This window comes from Schistosoma haematobium, chromosome 1 (assembly GCF_000699445.3).
Source record: "Schistosoma haematobium chromosome 1, whole genome shotgun sequence".
Classification (NCBI taxonomy): Eukaryota; Metazoa; Platyhelminthes; class Trematoda; order Strigeidida; family Schistosomatidae; genus Schistosoma; species Schistosoma haematobium.
Window position 1 is genome coordinate 34,315,574 of NC_067196.1, and position 16,622 is coordinate 34,332,195.

The 16,622-nt window shown below is 38.1% G+C and overlaps 1 protein-coding gene across 3 annotated transcripts; it reads left to right on the forward strand.

Moving 5' to 3' along the window:
* Positions 1–223: 223 nt before the first annotated feature.
* PSMC2_1 (26S protease regulatory subunit 7) lies at positions 224–13,870 on the forward strand. 3 transcript variants are annotated; one of them, XM_051216677.1, is made up of 8 exons: positions 224–625; positions 661–698; positions 738–819; positions 852–926; positions 959–1,284; positions 11,390–11,746; positions 12,478–12,673; positions 13,622–13,870. In XM_051216677.1, the coding sequence occupies exons 1-8, from the start codon at positions 556–558 to the stop codon at positions 13,777–13,779; spliced, it is 1,302 nt and encodes a 433-aa protein (XP_051073818.1). In that variant the 5' UTR covers positions 224–555; the 3' UTR covers positions 13,780–13,870. The 3 variants fall into 3 exon arrangements, with proteins under 3 accessions (XP_051073818.1, XP_051073819.1, XP_051073820.1); XM_051216678.1 differs by having other exon boundaries at positions 529–625; positions 661–926; XM_051216679.1 differs by lacking the exons at positions 852–926; positions 959–1,284; positions 11,390–11,746 and having other exon boundaries at positions 529–698.
* Positions 13,871–16,622: the final 2,752 nt, after the last annotated feature.

Here is a 16,622-nt window from a genome sequence, read left to right on the forward strand (position 1 = left end):
CGCCTACTACAAGACTTTTGCAGTTGTTACACCAGGACCTAAGTTTACTTAGGATAAAATCATCTGCTACAGATTCTGGACTGCGATATACTACAACTACTTCAATATCTTGCCGTCGGCATTTCAACTTACATCTCACCAGTTCACATGTCCCTGAAACATGTGCTACTGTCTCAGCTAATCTTATGGTTAGGGTACTTTTCGTGTACAGGATAACCCCGCCTCCCCTTCGGTTTAATCTATCAGCCCTACTGGTACTTTCAGATAAAATAGACCAAGAATGATTTTTAGTGCAATAAGTACCCAAAGCAAGTATAATCACAACAAGTACAAAAATCACTGCCCTTTTTGAAACGAACACTAGTTGATACATTTACTTCGAGTCTGAATTTCCAGATTACAACAGATTGCAAGGACTGATGTTGGTTAATTTATCTGTATGGTAAATCACAAAAAATAACAGTTTGTTACCCTCCCCATTACCAAGCAAGTTTTTTGTCTGAAATTGAACTTTGTCCTGTGGAGGTTACTTTGATTTACTTCATTACACAGCAAATGCCAGATTATTTGGGTTCTGACCAACGTAAAACGAAAGATCAGAAAGATGATGAGAAACCTATTAAGGGTAAGAAGCAAAGCCACTTCTAATTTTCGTTTTAGCTCTTGATGAAGGCGATATAGCCTTGTTGAAAACATACGTAAGTTTCCCTCGAGGATCCTATCTTTTCATTGCTTAGAGTTCGGCTGCATACAGCAAAGAAATAAAACAATGTGAGGAAGATATACAGACTTACATGAAACGAGTAAATGAGCTGACAGGTTTGTTCTGTTATCCCTATATTCTCTTGTAGGTCTAAAAGAGTCGGACACCGGCTTAGCTCCTCCTGCCCTTTGGGATTTAGCTGCCGACAAAACCTGTTTATCAAGTATATTTTTCATTGCTATAACTTACACTTAGATGAACACCCACTGCAGGTTGCTCGGTGTACAAAGATAATAAACTCTGATACCGAGGAACCGAAGTATATCATTAACGTCAAACAGTTTGCTAAATTTGTTGTTGATCTGGCCGACTCAGTAGCTCCAACTGACATTGAAGAAGGAATGCGTGTTGGAGTCGACCGCACAAAATACCAAATTCACATTCCTCTACCTCCAAAAATCGATCCAAGCGTAACTATGATGCAGGTGGAGGACAAACCGGATGTCACGTATAGTGACGTTGGTGGGTGTAAAGAACAAATCGAGAAGTTAAGGGAAGTCGTTGAACTACCACTACTCCATGTGAGTGTCATAAAGACTTGCTTTTAATTGTTTGACGTCGTATAGAGTTGACAACTAGCCACATACGAAGTACTTATAATTAAGATCACAAACAATCGTGTGGAACAAAAACGTAGGTTTTTATTAATGTACTTAGATGATTCAAACTTATGGTGTCCTGAGCACTTCAAAGAATAAGACAACAATCAAAATCAAATAAAATTTAACCCACGTCTGATTATATTGTAAACAATCCCTCAAGATTTCAGAGTTCAATAAAGTCCTCTAATTACGTTATGATTTCTCACGGCTATTAGAAATGATTTTTAGTAGCCAGCAGACCAAAGTTGCAGAAGAACTCATTGAATTCACATATCTGCCATGCGTTCTGTGTTATAAGCCTTTCTAAAGCTTTTTCAGTCTTCCCTTCCGATCGTCTCCTTGGTCAGCAATAGCAAGTAGATCGAGTACAAATTATTTGCAAGATAACAACACAAATGTTTCTTAAGTTGATGCATTACAATATTCGGATTCATATGTTGCAGGATCCCAAAGATTTCAGTCGTGTCACTGACTTCTTGTTCGTATCAATGTTTCCATTAACTCAGTCTTTAAGCAGTAGTTAAATCCAGATAAACCAGTTTGTTTAATACCTAGATATTTCAAACGAAAGGGCCTTGTTTTCCATCATAGATTATTTAGCGTTAACGAGAGTCACACTGATTATTTGTATTTAGTGTTAGACTTGTGACTGAGTAAATAGTTTAAAAAGTTCTATTGCGTATAACCAAGATCCTAACTTTCATTACTCAATACGTAGTCCACGTGCACCTTAGATTCTTTTTACTAACACTTCATACATTAAGTAAGGCTAAGCCACTGTTTTAAAGAGACATTGCCAATTAAATGTGCATTTTTACAGTATCCTGACTACTGTAAAACTCCGCCTGGGGTCCCTCCGAAGCTGCTCCCGTCCCAAGCCCGGATAAAGGAGGAGGGTTAGGTATGGGGTTAGCGACCCCATCCCGAAGAAAACTAACTCACTAAAAAAACGCTAACCAGGAAAAAGTAATTCAACCAATCTAAAAGGTTGCTTACTCTCAACTTTTCTCTTTTTCCTGGTGATCGACTGAATAATGAAGACGTCAACATCTGGGGGGTGGAGCACGGGATACATTGAAAAAATAGGATGCAGCTGGACGATCTAGACTTCGCAGATGACCTGGCTCTTCCATCGCACACGCGACAACAAATACAGGAGAAAACAACCAGTGTAGCAGCAGTAGATCTCAACATACACAAGGGGAAAAGCAACATTCACTGATAAAACACAGCATACACCAGTGGAGTCACACTTGGAGGAGCAGCTTTGGAGGGTGTGAAAACCTTTACATATATGGGCAGCATCATTGATGAACACGGTGTATCTGATGCAGATGTGAAGGCGCGGGTCGGCAAAGCCGGATCAGCCTATCTATAACTGAAAAACATCTGGGACTCAAAACAACTGTCAACCAACACCAGTCAGAATTTTCAATATAAATGTCGACAGTTCTACTATATAGGGCGGAAACTTGGAGAACTACGAAAGCCATCATCCAGAAGATATAAGTGTTTACTAACAGTTGTCTGCGCAAAATACTTCGAATCCGTTAGTCAGACACTATCAGCAACAACCTACTGTGGGAGAGAGCATACCAGATTCCAATGGAGGAAGACATCAGGAAGTGGATATAGCACCCAATTGCGTCATAAGACAAGCCCTCACTTGGAATCCTCAAGGCCAAAGGTGGAGAGGAAGAATAAATAACACATTACGCAGAGAAATGTAGACAGAATTGACCAGAATGAACAACAATTGGATAGAACTAGAAAGGAAGGCCCAGGATAGAGTGGGTGGGAGATTGTTGGTCGGCGGTCTATGCTCCACTGGGAGTAACAGGTGTAAGTAAGTAAGACTACTGTAGTACATTCACCTGGTACAATGTCTGTTTACAGTAACAGTGATAACATGGAGTTCTCACGATCATCATGATCAATGGTCGTAGACCATAGGTAACATGGTTCAAAGCAAGTCCAAATGGCACAAACTTAGTTGTGCTTAGTTCCCCCCCTCTAGATCTTGCAATTCAGTATTATTTTCTACTTTATGTTCCCTTGTTTTATCCATTATTTTTGGATCGTTACATTTAACCGTTCACAATCATAGGTGCTACCCCTATTTTGGTGTGTCTGTTATACATTCTGTTAGTTTCATCTCTGCTTATGGGGTGGGTAGCAACTTGAAAAAATACAAGTCTCAGATTCTACATTGTTTATGATTAGGATTAATATGATATCACCTTTGTACTCGGGGTTAAAATTTCCTCTGGTTAGTTTGTCTGCAACATCATATTTTACTTACAGTCCCTTTCAAATTTCGCGTTTATTCACTATTCTGTAAGTGAATAAAAAAGACGGATAGGTAGTTGGTTTATAAAATAACACTTGGAAGATATGTTAGATTTTTGTCTGTTGAATAGTCACTGCTCTTAAGTTGGTTTTTGTAGGTCGTGAAAGTTGATGGTTAGAAATATCATACACAGCTCAAATTATAGGTCCACGATGATCCAACCTCATTTTTAGTTGTACTATTGATACCGATGTTTATGTGTTCAAACAAGTTATTCATGAATAGTACGAAACCTATTATCAAATTAGATCCATTTTGATATTCCAACTCCATACTACGTAGTGCTAACCATAATTTTAATTTGTCTTTCACATATTTATTGATGCTCATCTGGTTAATTAACAAGTTTCTAAGTATCAAGTTTACAAAAGTCCTTTTGTCTTCGGGCTGCCTCTACCTAAAACCTCCATTTTCACAGCTGATTTGTTATCAAAAAATCACTTTATAAATTAATATGAACGACTGTATGTTGTAATCCTTGATATTATCGATGTTGAAGGGGACGAAGTGGAGTACAGTTTTCTCTATTAGTTTCTTTCATTTTGAACAGTTTATTTTGTAATCGTAATTCGGGTCGTTTTCTTTAGTCTTCGTGTATTTTACTTCGTATTATATCGGAGCGATGACTCTAAACTGAAAACCAAGCTTTTTTTAGAAGACCTCAACAGTACGTTTACTATCTCTGATATCTCATTCACATACTTTAAGATAACCCAGTTTCTAGTTTTCACATCTAATTTTGGACTTAATAATAATTGAGCGTAGTTTTTCAACGTAAAATTTGTTCAGATTTTTGTTTTCCATTTATAATATGTAGCCACAGTATGTCTTCATTTGTTAGGGAAGAGTTGTACTCACCTGATCTTGAGAATCTGATTGTTCCTATTATGAAGCTTTGGTTTTCCATGTGTGGACTTCAGACGCACGAGTCTGCAGTTTATTATATTCGTTCTGATCACCAGTGCGTTCAGTAATATTTTTCCTTTGGAATTCTTTTCGATTGTGGATTTCATTCCATCAAAAACCTTGTTGGTTGAATTATACCCAATTCCTTACTCATGTTTTTAAGAATAATGAATAAGTCGTCCATGAAGCGAATCCATATTTTGAGCTTCGTCATTAGCAATACTGAAGCATTCAATCACTGTATTACTACTTTTGTATTAAGCCCGGGTAACGGTGATCTTGATGGTGCTATATATGCCTGTTTGCACATTTCATTTTCTAATTGTAAGTCGCTATACTCAAGCTGATGAGATTACCTACACTTTGACTTCTAAACTTTGACATTCGAAAGATTTGTATCACTACACATTTAAGTCTGCCACCTCCACTTGACAAAACGCCTCCGAAAGGGGATCTTCGATCAAACTTGTTCCGAGCTCCACTTTCCAGCTGTTGTCATGTGATGTTCATGGTCTTGAATTTTTCCTTCAAGTTACGGCGCTATCTATTCTTTGATATGGCTCTTTTCCTTTTTCCTTGTGATACAGTTTGAATGGTTTCGTAAAGTATGTGCTATTCACCATCTTTCCCGAGTAGATTGTCGTCATTAGATCTTGAGCGGACAGCTGTTTATAAATACTTGTACTTTTTTGTTGTTCCTGGTGATAGTATCCCAAGTACCAGCTCGTACGGTAGGACTGTCTCAACGTTAGTGTTGGAAATTCTGACTTAGGTCTCGGTCAAACTCTCTCCTAAATTTCAGATACTATTCAATTGTAAGCATGCTGCTTTGTCAGTTCGTTCATTGAGCATACTGCCCGGGTACGTGAATGCTGTCTTTTCTTCCAGGGCTTCACCATCAAATGTAATTTCCTCGATGTTCATCATTGTATTTCAGAATCTTATTTTTCCCTTTATGAGTGTTGGGGTATATTTCTGCGTAGACCGCTGCTACACTAACTGTCTTTGTCTGCATCTCTGCATGGATTCAAAAAGCTCGTTTGGCTTTAGCCAACTTCGCTTATGGCGAAGGCAAGATATGCTCATATCAATTAAGGGACAAGTCTACTGTACAGCAGTTCATTCTGTCCTATTTTACGGCTGCGAAACGTGACCATTAAGGGTAGAAGATACTCGTAAGTTACTAATATTTGATCACAGATGCCTTAGAAATGTTGCTCGTGTCTACTGGGATCACCATGTAAGTATTAGTGAGATTAGATGTAAGGTATTAGGGAATGATGGTAAATCAGTCGATGAAGGGCCACGTGTTACGTATGCCTAAACACCGATTACCACGACGTGCAATGCTGACTAGTGTTGGAGATGGTTGGAAAAAAGTTAGGGGCGGCCAAACCAAAACCTGGCATCAGTCCATTAGGTCACTAACTTCTGGTCTGAGCCATGTTGGTAGATGCAAACTACTTGGTTGGGGTCCGTGTGACTATCGTAATCAATGGTTGGAGGCTCTTGGTGACATGGCTCAGAATCGGTCACAATGGCGTCGGTGTATTCACCCTCTGTCTTCTCTTAGACTATGAGATTAAAATTGCTTCATATCTTTCTTTCTACGAACTAATTCTTTCTTCCTGTATTATATCCTTATAAGTAATCTTTCTTTTATATATTACCACCATCGAATTAACTACTTCTATAAATTCGGTGTTCATCGTGTTGTGCTAATGAGGTATAGCAACTTGGACAATTGCACATATGTACATGGTCTTACGTTGTAGCTGACTGATTTGACTACATTTGTCGCTGTGCTTTGGTAGAAGTAAATCATCTGGTAAGTATGAGGTATTCTCTATCTTCCGTGCTTTTCCTGCTTAAGCGCAAGCTGACAAAAAGTCTACGCAATGATCGTGAACAGTGTGGGTAGCGAAAGCAAGAGAGATGGAAAAGGCAGCGGCAATAGGTAATAGCAGACAATTGTTCAGGCTTGTTAAGGAAACCGGTATTAGGAAACTGACTGTTAGCGAAACACTCTCAGAGAAAGATGGACATATTATACATTCTCAATCCAGGAGATTGGATCGATGGGCAGAACACTTTAGGGATCAGTTCAACTGGACTTCAGCCACACTTCGGTTTCCCACGATCTCTAGTCTACCTGAATGGCAAGTTAATGTAAGTCCCCCGTCCTTTTACGAAGTTGAAAAAACCATAGGAAATCTGAAGCGTGGGGGAGCAGCAGGCCCTGACAGGTTTACTCCTGAGATTTTTAAGGATGGCGGTTCAGTATTAGCAGTGAGATTAACTGAGGTCTTGGGTAGAATTTGGGAACTGGACGTAATCCCATCTGACTGGTTTCAATCACTGATTGTGCCAGTCTATAAGAAAGGACAAAAGTCCTCTTGTGAAAATCACAGAGGAATCAGTTTGACTAATATAGTGTCTAAAATATTAGCTTCAATAATACTTCGACGCCTAACCAAAGCTCGTGAAGAGCAGACTAGAGAAAATCAGGCTGGTTTTCGACCTGGACGTGGTTGTATAGACCAGATATTCACGTCAGGTCCTAGAACATAGACACACACCCAGACGCTTCACAATCGTAGTACTTCTCGACCTTAAGGCAGCATTCGACTCTGTTGATCGTGAGGTTCTATGGCAGTGTTTGTCACTGAAAGGAGTACCAAAGAAGTACATTAACCTTGTAAAGACTCTCTACTCGAACACAACTGATTGAGTGAGAGCTTATGGCGAACTGTCATCAGAATTGATTACCTCAAGTGGTGTTCATCAGGGCTGCACACTCTCTCCATTCTTGTTCAACTTTGTGGTCGACGTACTTTTAGAGATAACGTTTTCCTCGTCTAAATTTCCAGGGGTTGAACTTCTACCAGGAGGTTCACTTGTTGACTTAGAATATACCGATGACATAGTTTTATTTGGTGAAGATGCTGACAAAATGCAGAGTCTTCTGACCACTCTAAGCAACAATGCAAGCATGTTCGTGATGCGATTCTCCCCCTCGAAATGCAAAATGTTGCTTCAGGATTGGGTTGCATTGACACCCGAACTAATGATAGGGAGTGAAGTAATTGAGCGTGTCGATCCCTTCACTTATCTTGGAAGTCTCATCATCCCTTGTGGTCTGGTGTATGACGAAATCTCAGCACGGATACAGAAGGCTTGACTAGCTTTAACCAATTTGCGTCATTTATGGCGTAAGCGAGATATCCGTCTATCAACCAAATGACGTGTTTACTGCGCAGCAGTTCGTTCCGTCCTAATTTATGGCAGTGAAACATGGCCGGTAAGAGTAGAGGATATTCGTAGGTTACTAGTATTTGATCATAGGTGTCTTTGAAGCATTGCTCGTATATCATGGGACCATCGAGTAAGTAACTCAGTTGTTAGGAAACGGGTACTAGGTAAGGATGGCAAATCAATTGATGAAGTAGTGAAACTTCATCAGTTGAGATGGCTTGGACACGTGTTACGTATGCCCAACGACCGACTGCCTCGACGTGCGATGTTTTGTTGTATAGGAGTAGGTTGGAAGAAAGCTAGGGGCGGCCAAACCAAAACATGGCACAAGTCCATGAAGTCACTGACAAGTGGACTGAGTCATGTTGTTAGGTGTAGACTACCTGGTTGGGGACCGCGAGATGATAGCAACCGATGGTTAGAGACCCTGAATGACATGGCTGAAAATCGTCTGCAATGGCGCAGGTGCATTCACTCTTTGCGTTCTCCCAAATTTTGATCTCCTTATTCCTCGTCTCTTTTTTTTCTCCTCTCAAATTTATTTCACTGTATTATACTCTTTAAGTAACATCTCCAAACACTAATCTTCCCGATTATTGCTTATACTCTTGTTACCTCTACCACTACGGGATTTGAATCGACCACTACATCTCTATGCTAATGTGGTGTGGCAACTCGAACTGATGTACGCAAGTACGAAGTTCTGCGTTGTTACTGACTGACTGACGTGCTTTTCCTGATGTATGCAGGTTCTCTTAGTTCAGTTAACGATTACAAGGGAGAAAAGAGGTGAGAATGAACAACCTTTTTTGATAGCACTCTTCACTTGAGATAGATCCGTAAGCTAACCCTTCACGCACAACTTTGCAACTCTGTCCCCCATAAAAGTTTAATATGGTGATGACGATCTTTTCAGATATTCTGTAGTGTGGGAGATTGCATATGACTTTCCTATCCATGCTATCAGGTGCTTTCTCGTAATTCATGAAGTTAGTGTCTAGTGATGAGTACCACTTAATTGACTGTTCAGCAATGATCTGCAATGTCACTACTTGATCAGTACATGATCTGTCCTTACGAGGATCAGCCTGTCAATCTCAAGGTTGGACGTCTACTGAATCACTCATCCGGTCCAGCAAGACTTTGTTAAAAACTTTGCCTGGCGCCGATAGCAGTGTAATGCCTTCATAGTTCTGACATTTACTAAGATTTCCTATTTTCCGTATCTTTGATGAAGTATTTTTCTTACTACTCTGTTGGTACTCGTTCTTCCTCCCAAATTTTTATGAAAAGAATATCGATCATTTTTGCAGTTGTCTGACTTCGTTGTCTCGACTGGTATGCCATCTGGTCCTGCTGCTGTTTTTTCCATTCTTGGTTTGTCTGATGACTCTGCTGACCACTACTTTTATGCCTGGTGGGTTAAGTAGCGCGGACCGATTCAAGAGCACTTCGAAATGTTCTATTCCGCTGCTCCTGAACCTCTGATTGATTTGCCTTCTTTGTTCTGGTTTAATGTATTTAGCTTCTGGCCTATGTGTTATGTCTTATAGTTCTCTCATTTATCCTTTGCAGCTTCTTCTGGTGTCGTTGCTCCGTCTTCTACATATTTTCGCTCTTCAGCTATAATACCCTTCACTCCTTTGTTTTTTTCTGTACACACAGCATGTATTTTTACTTTATTTGCTTATATTTTACTATTGTCGGCTTCCGTTTTCCATTTTCTGGGTCTTGCCGAGAGCATCTACGGAGATCTACTGTTTATTCTGATGCTTCTGCGAGCCTAGCATCTGGTATGCTGCTAACCTTTTTTGCAGCGGTTTATTTTTTGTTAGGTGAGGGTTTACTAACCGTTCACTCAACTCTTCTTTATCTGGGATCTGGACTAGCAATATATTATCAACTTCGTTTCGATTAGCTGTACTAAAGTTGTTATTTTGAAAGTCCGTCAAAGATACAGTATCAAATCATCCTATTCGAGAAACACAACTTCATGGAAGTAATCGTTTTAAGCCGTAAATCTTCAATATCTTAAGACATTCATTTAGTGATATCACTTTAATTTGTTTCCTGAATCTTTCAATAAACATTCATTCTCTTGAATCAGTCTGATATTTGGCCAAGGTTAGAGCCTGATGCAAATGTGCGTCAACCCAAGTTCTCATAAATGGTAAAGGCGTAAAAATGTATTAGCTTTGATAGTAATAAAGAAGAAACATTGAAAATGTAGTTTTTAAAAAGTAAAATGGTGTATTTGATTGGATACTAGGATTTAAGATCTAGAGGAGGATAAAAAAATGAGTGAAGTTGTGGTATTGTGAGCGGTTCTAAACCATGTCACTTTAAGTCTTTAGATATTTATTGCGGATCTCAAACAGGTAGTATGCACCTACCTACATGGTTTAAATCAATAGTCAATGATTTCATGGACTGATGCCGCATTTGGTTTATCTTCTTACCTCGAATCCGAGTTCGCTAAAGCTTTTCAGCTAATTTCTTTCCGTATCGATTGAGACAGTGATACGAAACTTACTCAGATGAAATTACAGCCGACAGTCAAGGCCTTATTTATCCAAAAACCGACAGTCTTCCATTATTCCAGTGTTAGAAGGCAATCGTGTTCCATTTTTATCCAATGTATCGGTTACTATGAAGTAAAGTATTGTCCATATTGTATATACTTTTAGTAGCTAGACTAAAGAGATTAATGTAACTTCACCAATCCAGTTGGTAAGTCGGGTCGAAATTCTTTCCGTTAAAGCAACCCCTGAAGTAAATCTATGGGCACAATCCAAACAAATTGTCAGTTTGATGAACGTTCTACCAGCAGAGACTGCTCAACGATATTTTTTCATCTAACCAATCAATGAGCCTTCAAATCAGAAGTTTCTAGTGCCTACCATTCCCGATATTATACAGGATATAATTGGCAAATATAATTAGGCCTGTTCGGTTAGCTTTTAAATCTAATTTCCAATATGCAACTTTTAATATAGCTTAATGTTATAATAGCTATTGATTGTGGAAATACTGAAATAAGCTCTGGATAATAAACCATTGGATAAATTACTGAAAGATCAAATAGTTACTCATATAGTCAAGGTCGAGTGAATATCGAACTACCATGTGATTGACCTGACTTAAAATATCAGTCAACAAAGCTCAGTTCATCCATAAGTAGAAATTCGTCCAATAAAACGTAAATGTAATGGATGTAACAGAGTTCACGTATTTTATTGAAGATAAAAGTAAAGGCTAATTATGTTATAGGTAGGTATCGTCATGCCATTTGTTTGTTTAAGAGTAATCTTAACATGTTTTAGTAACTAATTAGCGTATATATCTCTTTTTTCAAGTTCATTATTCAATGAAGAGTTTTTAAGACCTTTATTTTACTATGACGATTTTTTATTTATTTTCATCCACTTGGTACTCGTGTTGTCTTTTTTCTTCCTTATTAAAAGTCAGTCATAAGTATATTTAATTGTAGGTTTTATCTTTTCTGTTGGTTAGCCTGAAAAATTTGTCAATCTTGGCATCGAACCTCCTAAAGGTGTATTACTTTTTGGACCTCCTGGGACAGGTAAAACATTGTGTGCTCGAGCAGTTGCTAACCGTACCGATGCCTGTTTTATTCGCGTCATTGGATCTGAATTAGTTCAGAAGTATGTAGGTGAAGGTGCGCGCATGGTTAGAGAATTGTTCGAGTTGGCTAGATCAAAAAAAGCATGTATCATATTTTTCGATGAAATAGACGCTGTTGGCGGTGCCCGTTTCGATGATGGACTGGGAGGTGAAAATGAGGTTCAGAGAACTATGCTTGAACTAATTAATCAGTTAGATGGTTTTGATCCAAGAGGCAACATAAAAGTAAGTCCTACTACTCCATTTGTTTTAAGCATGTTAAATATTTGTAGGAAACCCTCAATTTTTATAAAGTAATGACTACGACATACATTACGTTTACAGTATTTTGCGTTAACAAACCACAGTATCTTATGAGGACAACCTTTTTAAATTCATCTAACTAGTTTTCTTTAGATAATTCGTACTTGGACATGTTTCGCCATCACAAAGCATGATCAATGGTTTCCGTTCCGGAAAATCACATTTTTTTTCACTTCTTGACTTCGTAGATCGTGTTAATAAATTCGCGTCAAACCAATAAATAATTTATTTTTCAGAACGTTGATTGGTTTGGTTATTTATTCGATAGGTGCTAGGTAAATCTTTACATTATCAGAACTGATTACATTTACCAGTTATAATTATAGCATGAATTTTTCCTGTGGACTTATATACGTTGAAATAAAGCGGTCATATTTTTTCTTAGTAATCACGGTATGAGAATTTTACTACTCTTTAATATTACATTCATGTAATGACTTCTGATATTTACTAGCCACACTTAATGTATTTTTAAGCTGCTTACATGTGATTTGTACTTATGGACAACCTCATATTAAACTGGCATCTCGTATTAAATGTACTGGTCCTTCACACAGAAAAGTCTAATTGTGTAGAGCTCTCAGTTAGAGGTATTTTCACGTTTATTTATGTCTCGTTTATCTTTTGTGCTCAACCCTATGTTTTTGTTTTAGGTACTCATGGCCACTAACCGACCTGATACTCTCGATCCTGCTCTTGTTAGACCTGGCCGTTTGGATCGAAAAGTTGAATTCGGTCTACCTGATCTTGAAGGTCGGACTCATATATTTAAAATACATGCCCGTTCCATGTCCGTTGAGAAAGATATTCGTTACGAGCTTCTTGCTCGTCTTTGTCCTAATAGTACTGGTGAGTTTTATGGTCTAGTTGTTGTGTTTGCGAAAAATTATTTGTCATAAACCTGGCTGAGTTTTTTCCCCATGTACTTGTTTTCTGAACATATGTTTGTAGAATAAATCGCATTCGTTTCTCGCAGTGACTACTAAATTCAATTTAGATAACAAAACTCAAAATAGCGATGCACATTAATGTGGATAATTCGATGTCTGAATGAGAATCTATCTTCTTTTTCTTGAAATTTCCGACATTTTGCGGATTATTTGAAGTTGCTTTTTCAAACATTAAGTAAATAACCGAGTTAAATTAGCACAAATTCAATCGGTTATTTACATACTCTTTTAATAGGCAACTTAAAACGATTCGCAAAATATCAGAAATTCGAATTTCTATTCATTGAGATGTCACAAGTATATATTTATTTTATCATTTACAATTTATTTGAAATTATTAAGATAAATCTCATCAATGATTGTTACAAATATCATTTAATGTGTATATTTAGTGACAAATTGTACATTTAGTTAGTGTAGCCAAAATCTTTCCATATGTTGTACTGACTGTAAAAGCAACTAAAACGATATCAATAGCATTTATATCGAGTAATGAATTTCTTTAATTAATGTTGCTCAAAGTTTCATAAGTGTCAACCTATAACAAGAAGGTTGGTCATTTGTGTGTAATTATAATTTTAATTATGGACTGTATAAGTAATTTCTAATAAAAAGGAAGTAATATTCATTATATCCTGGTCCATTTAGGTCACTTAGTGCATTGAATTAATGTGATTTGTTTATTTATACATAAGTACTTTCTCATCTACAAACTTTATATAACGCAATTTCGCTAATTATATTTTGAGCCTCGCTTCCAACGGATTGTAAACTTATGTTTTATTGCTCATGTTATTTGAGTGAAAAGCTAAGTTCCTTTCGGTGTTTTTGATTTTCCACTTTCCAGGCGCAGAGATTCGTAGCGTTTGTACTGAAGCTGGAATGTATGCTATTAGATCAAGACGGAAAATGGCTACTGAGAAAGATTTTCTAGAAGCTGTGAACAAAGTTATCAAGTCGTATGCTAAGTTCAGTGCAACTCCACGATACATGACGTACAACTAACTAATTCAGCATCATTTACTTCAAATAAATCCCACTATAAATCATGTGCTTTATATCTTGTCCTTTCAGTATTTTAAGAGAACAACAATCATTTTTCCATTATTAGATGTTAAAATTTTATCGAATAAGCACTTGTGGTAGATGACTTGTTATAGGCAGTTTGCCCACCGCTAATTATTCCTGTTTTATATACATAGGGTTATATATATATACAGTCACCTGTTACCGAATAAAGTAAAACCGCATCGCAAGTCGTTCGTGACAATCGATAGGGATGTGATGTAATGACCGGATAAGCTTATTTCAATATAAAGTTGGTTTTGAGATAATTGAAGAGAATCATAAATGAATTATATGGTCACAGTTAATGAATAACTGGCAAACTTGGAAGTAATAGCAACTGATTAATAAGTATCGCAACTAGGAAGGAGATGGGATGGGACCGTGTTCGCTTTTATGCACGAAGTTTAGTCTTTCGTTCGACAGTGCATCAGTTTGAATAACATTATAGAAACTGTAATTTGAATTTATTGTCCACATCCGACCTTATGTTGATAAGGAGTTTTTAACACAGTCCGCCTTTGAGAGGGTGACAGTCGAATGTTTGGTGCTTTACCAGTCTTGGCGGGTACACTAGATCTGTTGGGAAAACCCAGTCCAATGGTGCACATGGGCTGCAGAATCCCAAGGGAAACTACTATGCGACGGTATTTACTAATGGTTCACTGACTTATGAATTATACCTACGGCGATTTAAAAAACCTGATGTCAGTGATTAATTGAATGCTACCATCGAATACGGGTTTTGAACCAGTCTTGTAGTGAAGGCGAACACGGGTGAGGACAACCAAACTGTATCTAGCACAAATTACAGAATTACTTGGTAAAATAGAAAAACCATATAGTAAATCGTTAATTTGCAAAATATCATTCCATCATATCAAACCGGACTGTTGCTGTTGCAAACATCAATCCATTGTCTCACATTTCATTGTTCATGCGATTTCTTACAAATTCCATTGTGTTCTCGCTCTTCCTTTCTTGATCTGCTCCATCTTCTGCTGCCAGACATTACGATCTTTTAACTCACGTTATATACTACTTATATCAATATAAGTAACACGCACCACAGTCTTTCTTCGAATATGTCCCACTCAAATTAGGCTTTTAAGTCCTCACTAATCCAGACTCAACAACATGAAGGTTGGTTATGTTTTTAAAAAGCCCTGATACTGACGTTTGTCTTCTATGCTGGATTCGTACTCAAGACTAGTGATGTACTACAAACTCGCTCTATCTATTGCTTCCAAATGCTCGTTTAACTTGCGTCTATCCAGAGTCCTTGTTCAGTGTGGCCGGTTTTGGTGGCACGTGGGTTTACTCCGGGTAAACGCGAGCTCGATAACAAACGTAGATTGTTACGCAATAGAACTGGACAAAGCTTGCGTTAGGACCAATAAGCCTGGTGGTCTGAGCGTGCTAACGAGTTGGGAACAGCAGTTGGACATGATAACTTCTCGGAGCTCTTTCAACTCATCCGATTCACTGCCAGCAGGAAGTCCGGTATGAGTGATGCAATTTATAAAGCTGATGGGACGCCGAAAATGACATTTACCGAAATTTCATACAACGATCAGAGCTCTGTGAAGAGCAGTTCAACTGGTCTACTGCCCCAGCGACATCAGTCAGACTGTCCTGTCCTTAATAGTCAGTGACGACTGGTCCCCCAAACGACATGGAATCCCGCAATGAACTCCAAATCTTGAACCGCCCCAAATCACCAGGTCCAGATGATTTATCTCCGGCCCCTTTTAAAGATAGCGACGACCTGATTAGGGGACTGACTAAGTTGTTTACAAATTTCTGGCAATTAGTGAGTATTTCGATATTGTGGAATTATTCGATTGCTGTCTCTGTGTTTAGAAAGGGTTTACTTCACCGATGTAGCATTGTTATGACATGCAGTGTCTGGAATCAGATACTGATACACGGTATGCTATGCGCTAACCACCAACTGACTACTTGATCATGAAAGTGTTTTAGACTACCTAATGAAGTGCGTAAGTACTCATTCATATATATACCACTCTGTCCTTAGGAAATTGACATCAATGAAATGCACTTGACCTTCGGATTATTTCTGATTGACATTTTAATTACGCTACTTCTAAATGGCACTACATATCACCTTTCCCTCCGGAAAAATAAATCTTATCGCTTGGATTTAACTGAAAGCGTTGAGGGAAATTTCCTCTTCATGATCTTCTTGAGGTCTGGTTATCACTTCGCCCGCGCCGATCCTGACGCTCCCAGCTGACTGTATCAATCAAATAATCTAGTTGCAGGTACGAGCTAGGAAGTTCTTTATTCGTCTGTCATGGGTGTGGTTTAAATGTTGCGCTTTCGAAAACTGATGTTCAATTCTCTTCGAATTGGGTTTATAATCTTGTCTCCCTCTTTGTAAAATGTTCGAATCTTCCTTCCGAACGTTGATTCAGCAGGAGAGAAACCCTAGGTAAGGCTGGATTCAAGATTATCGCTAGTGATTTTCTCAGTCGTGCACTCCTCTTGTAATCATTTTTTAAAATCACGTGATATGAAGGTAGGGAGATACTCGGTTACAAATAAGGTTAGATAACTGATCGAGCATTTATGGACCTGGATTACAAATAAGATTAAATGGATAATCAGACATCTTTAATTCTGTGATCCAGTCAAAACCTAATATATTGAAGGATTCATCAGTAACATAGCATGTGGATTTGATTACTAGATCATTAAATTTGACTGTACATTTGATGATTATAGAAATTTTGATTGGGATGCCCGATGCATTCTTTATA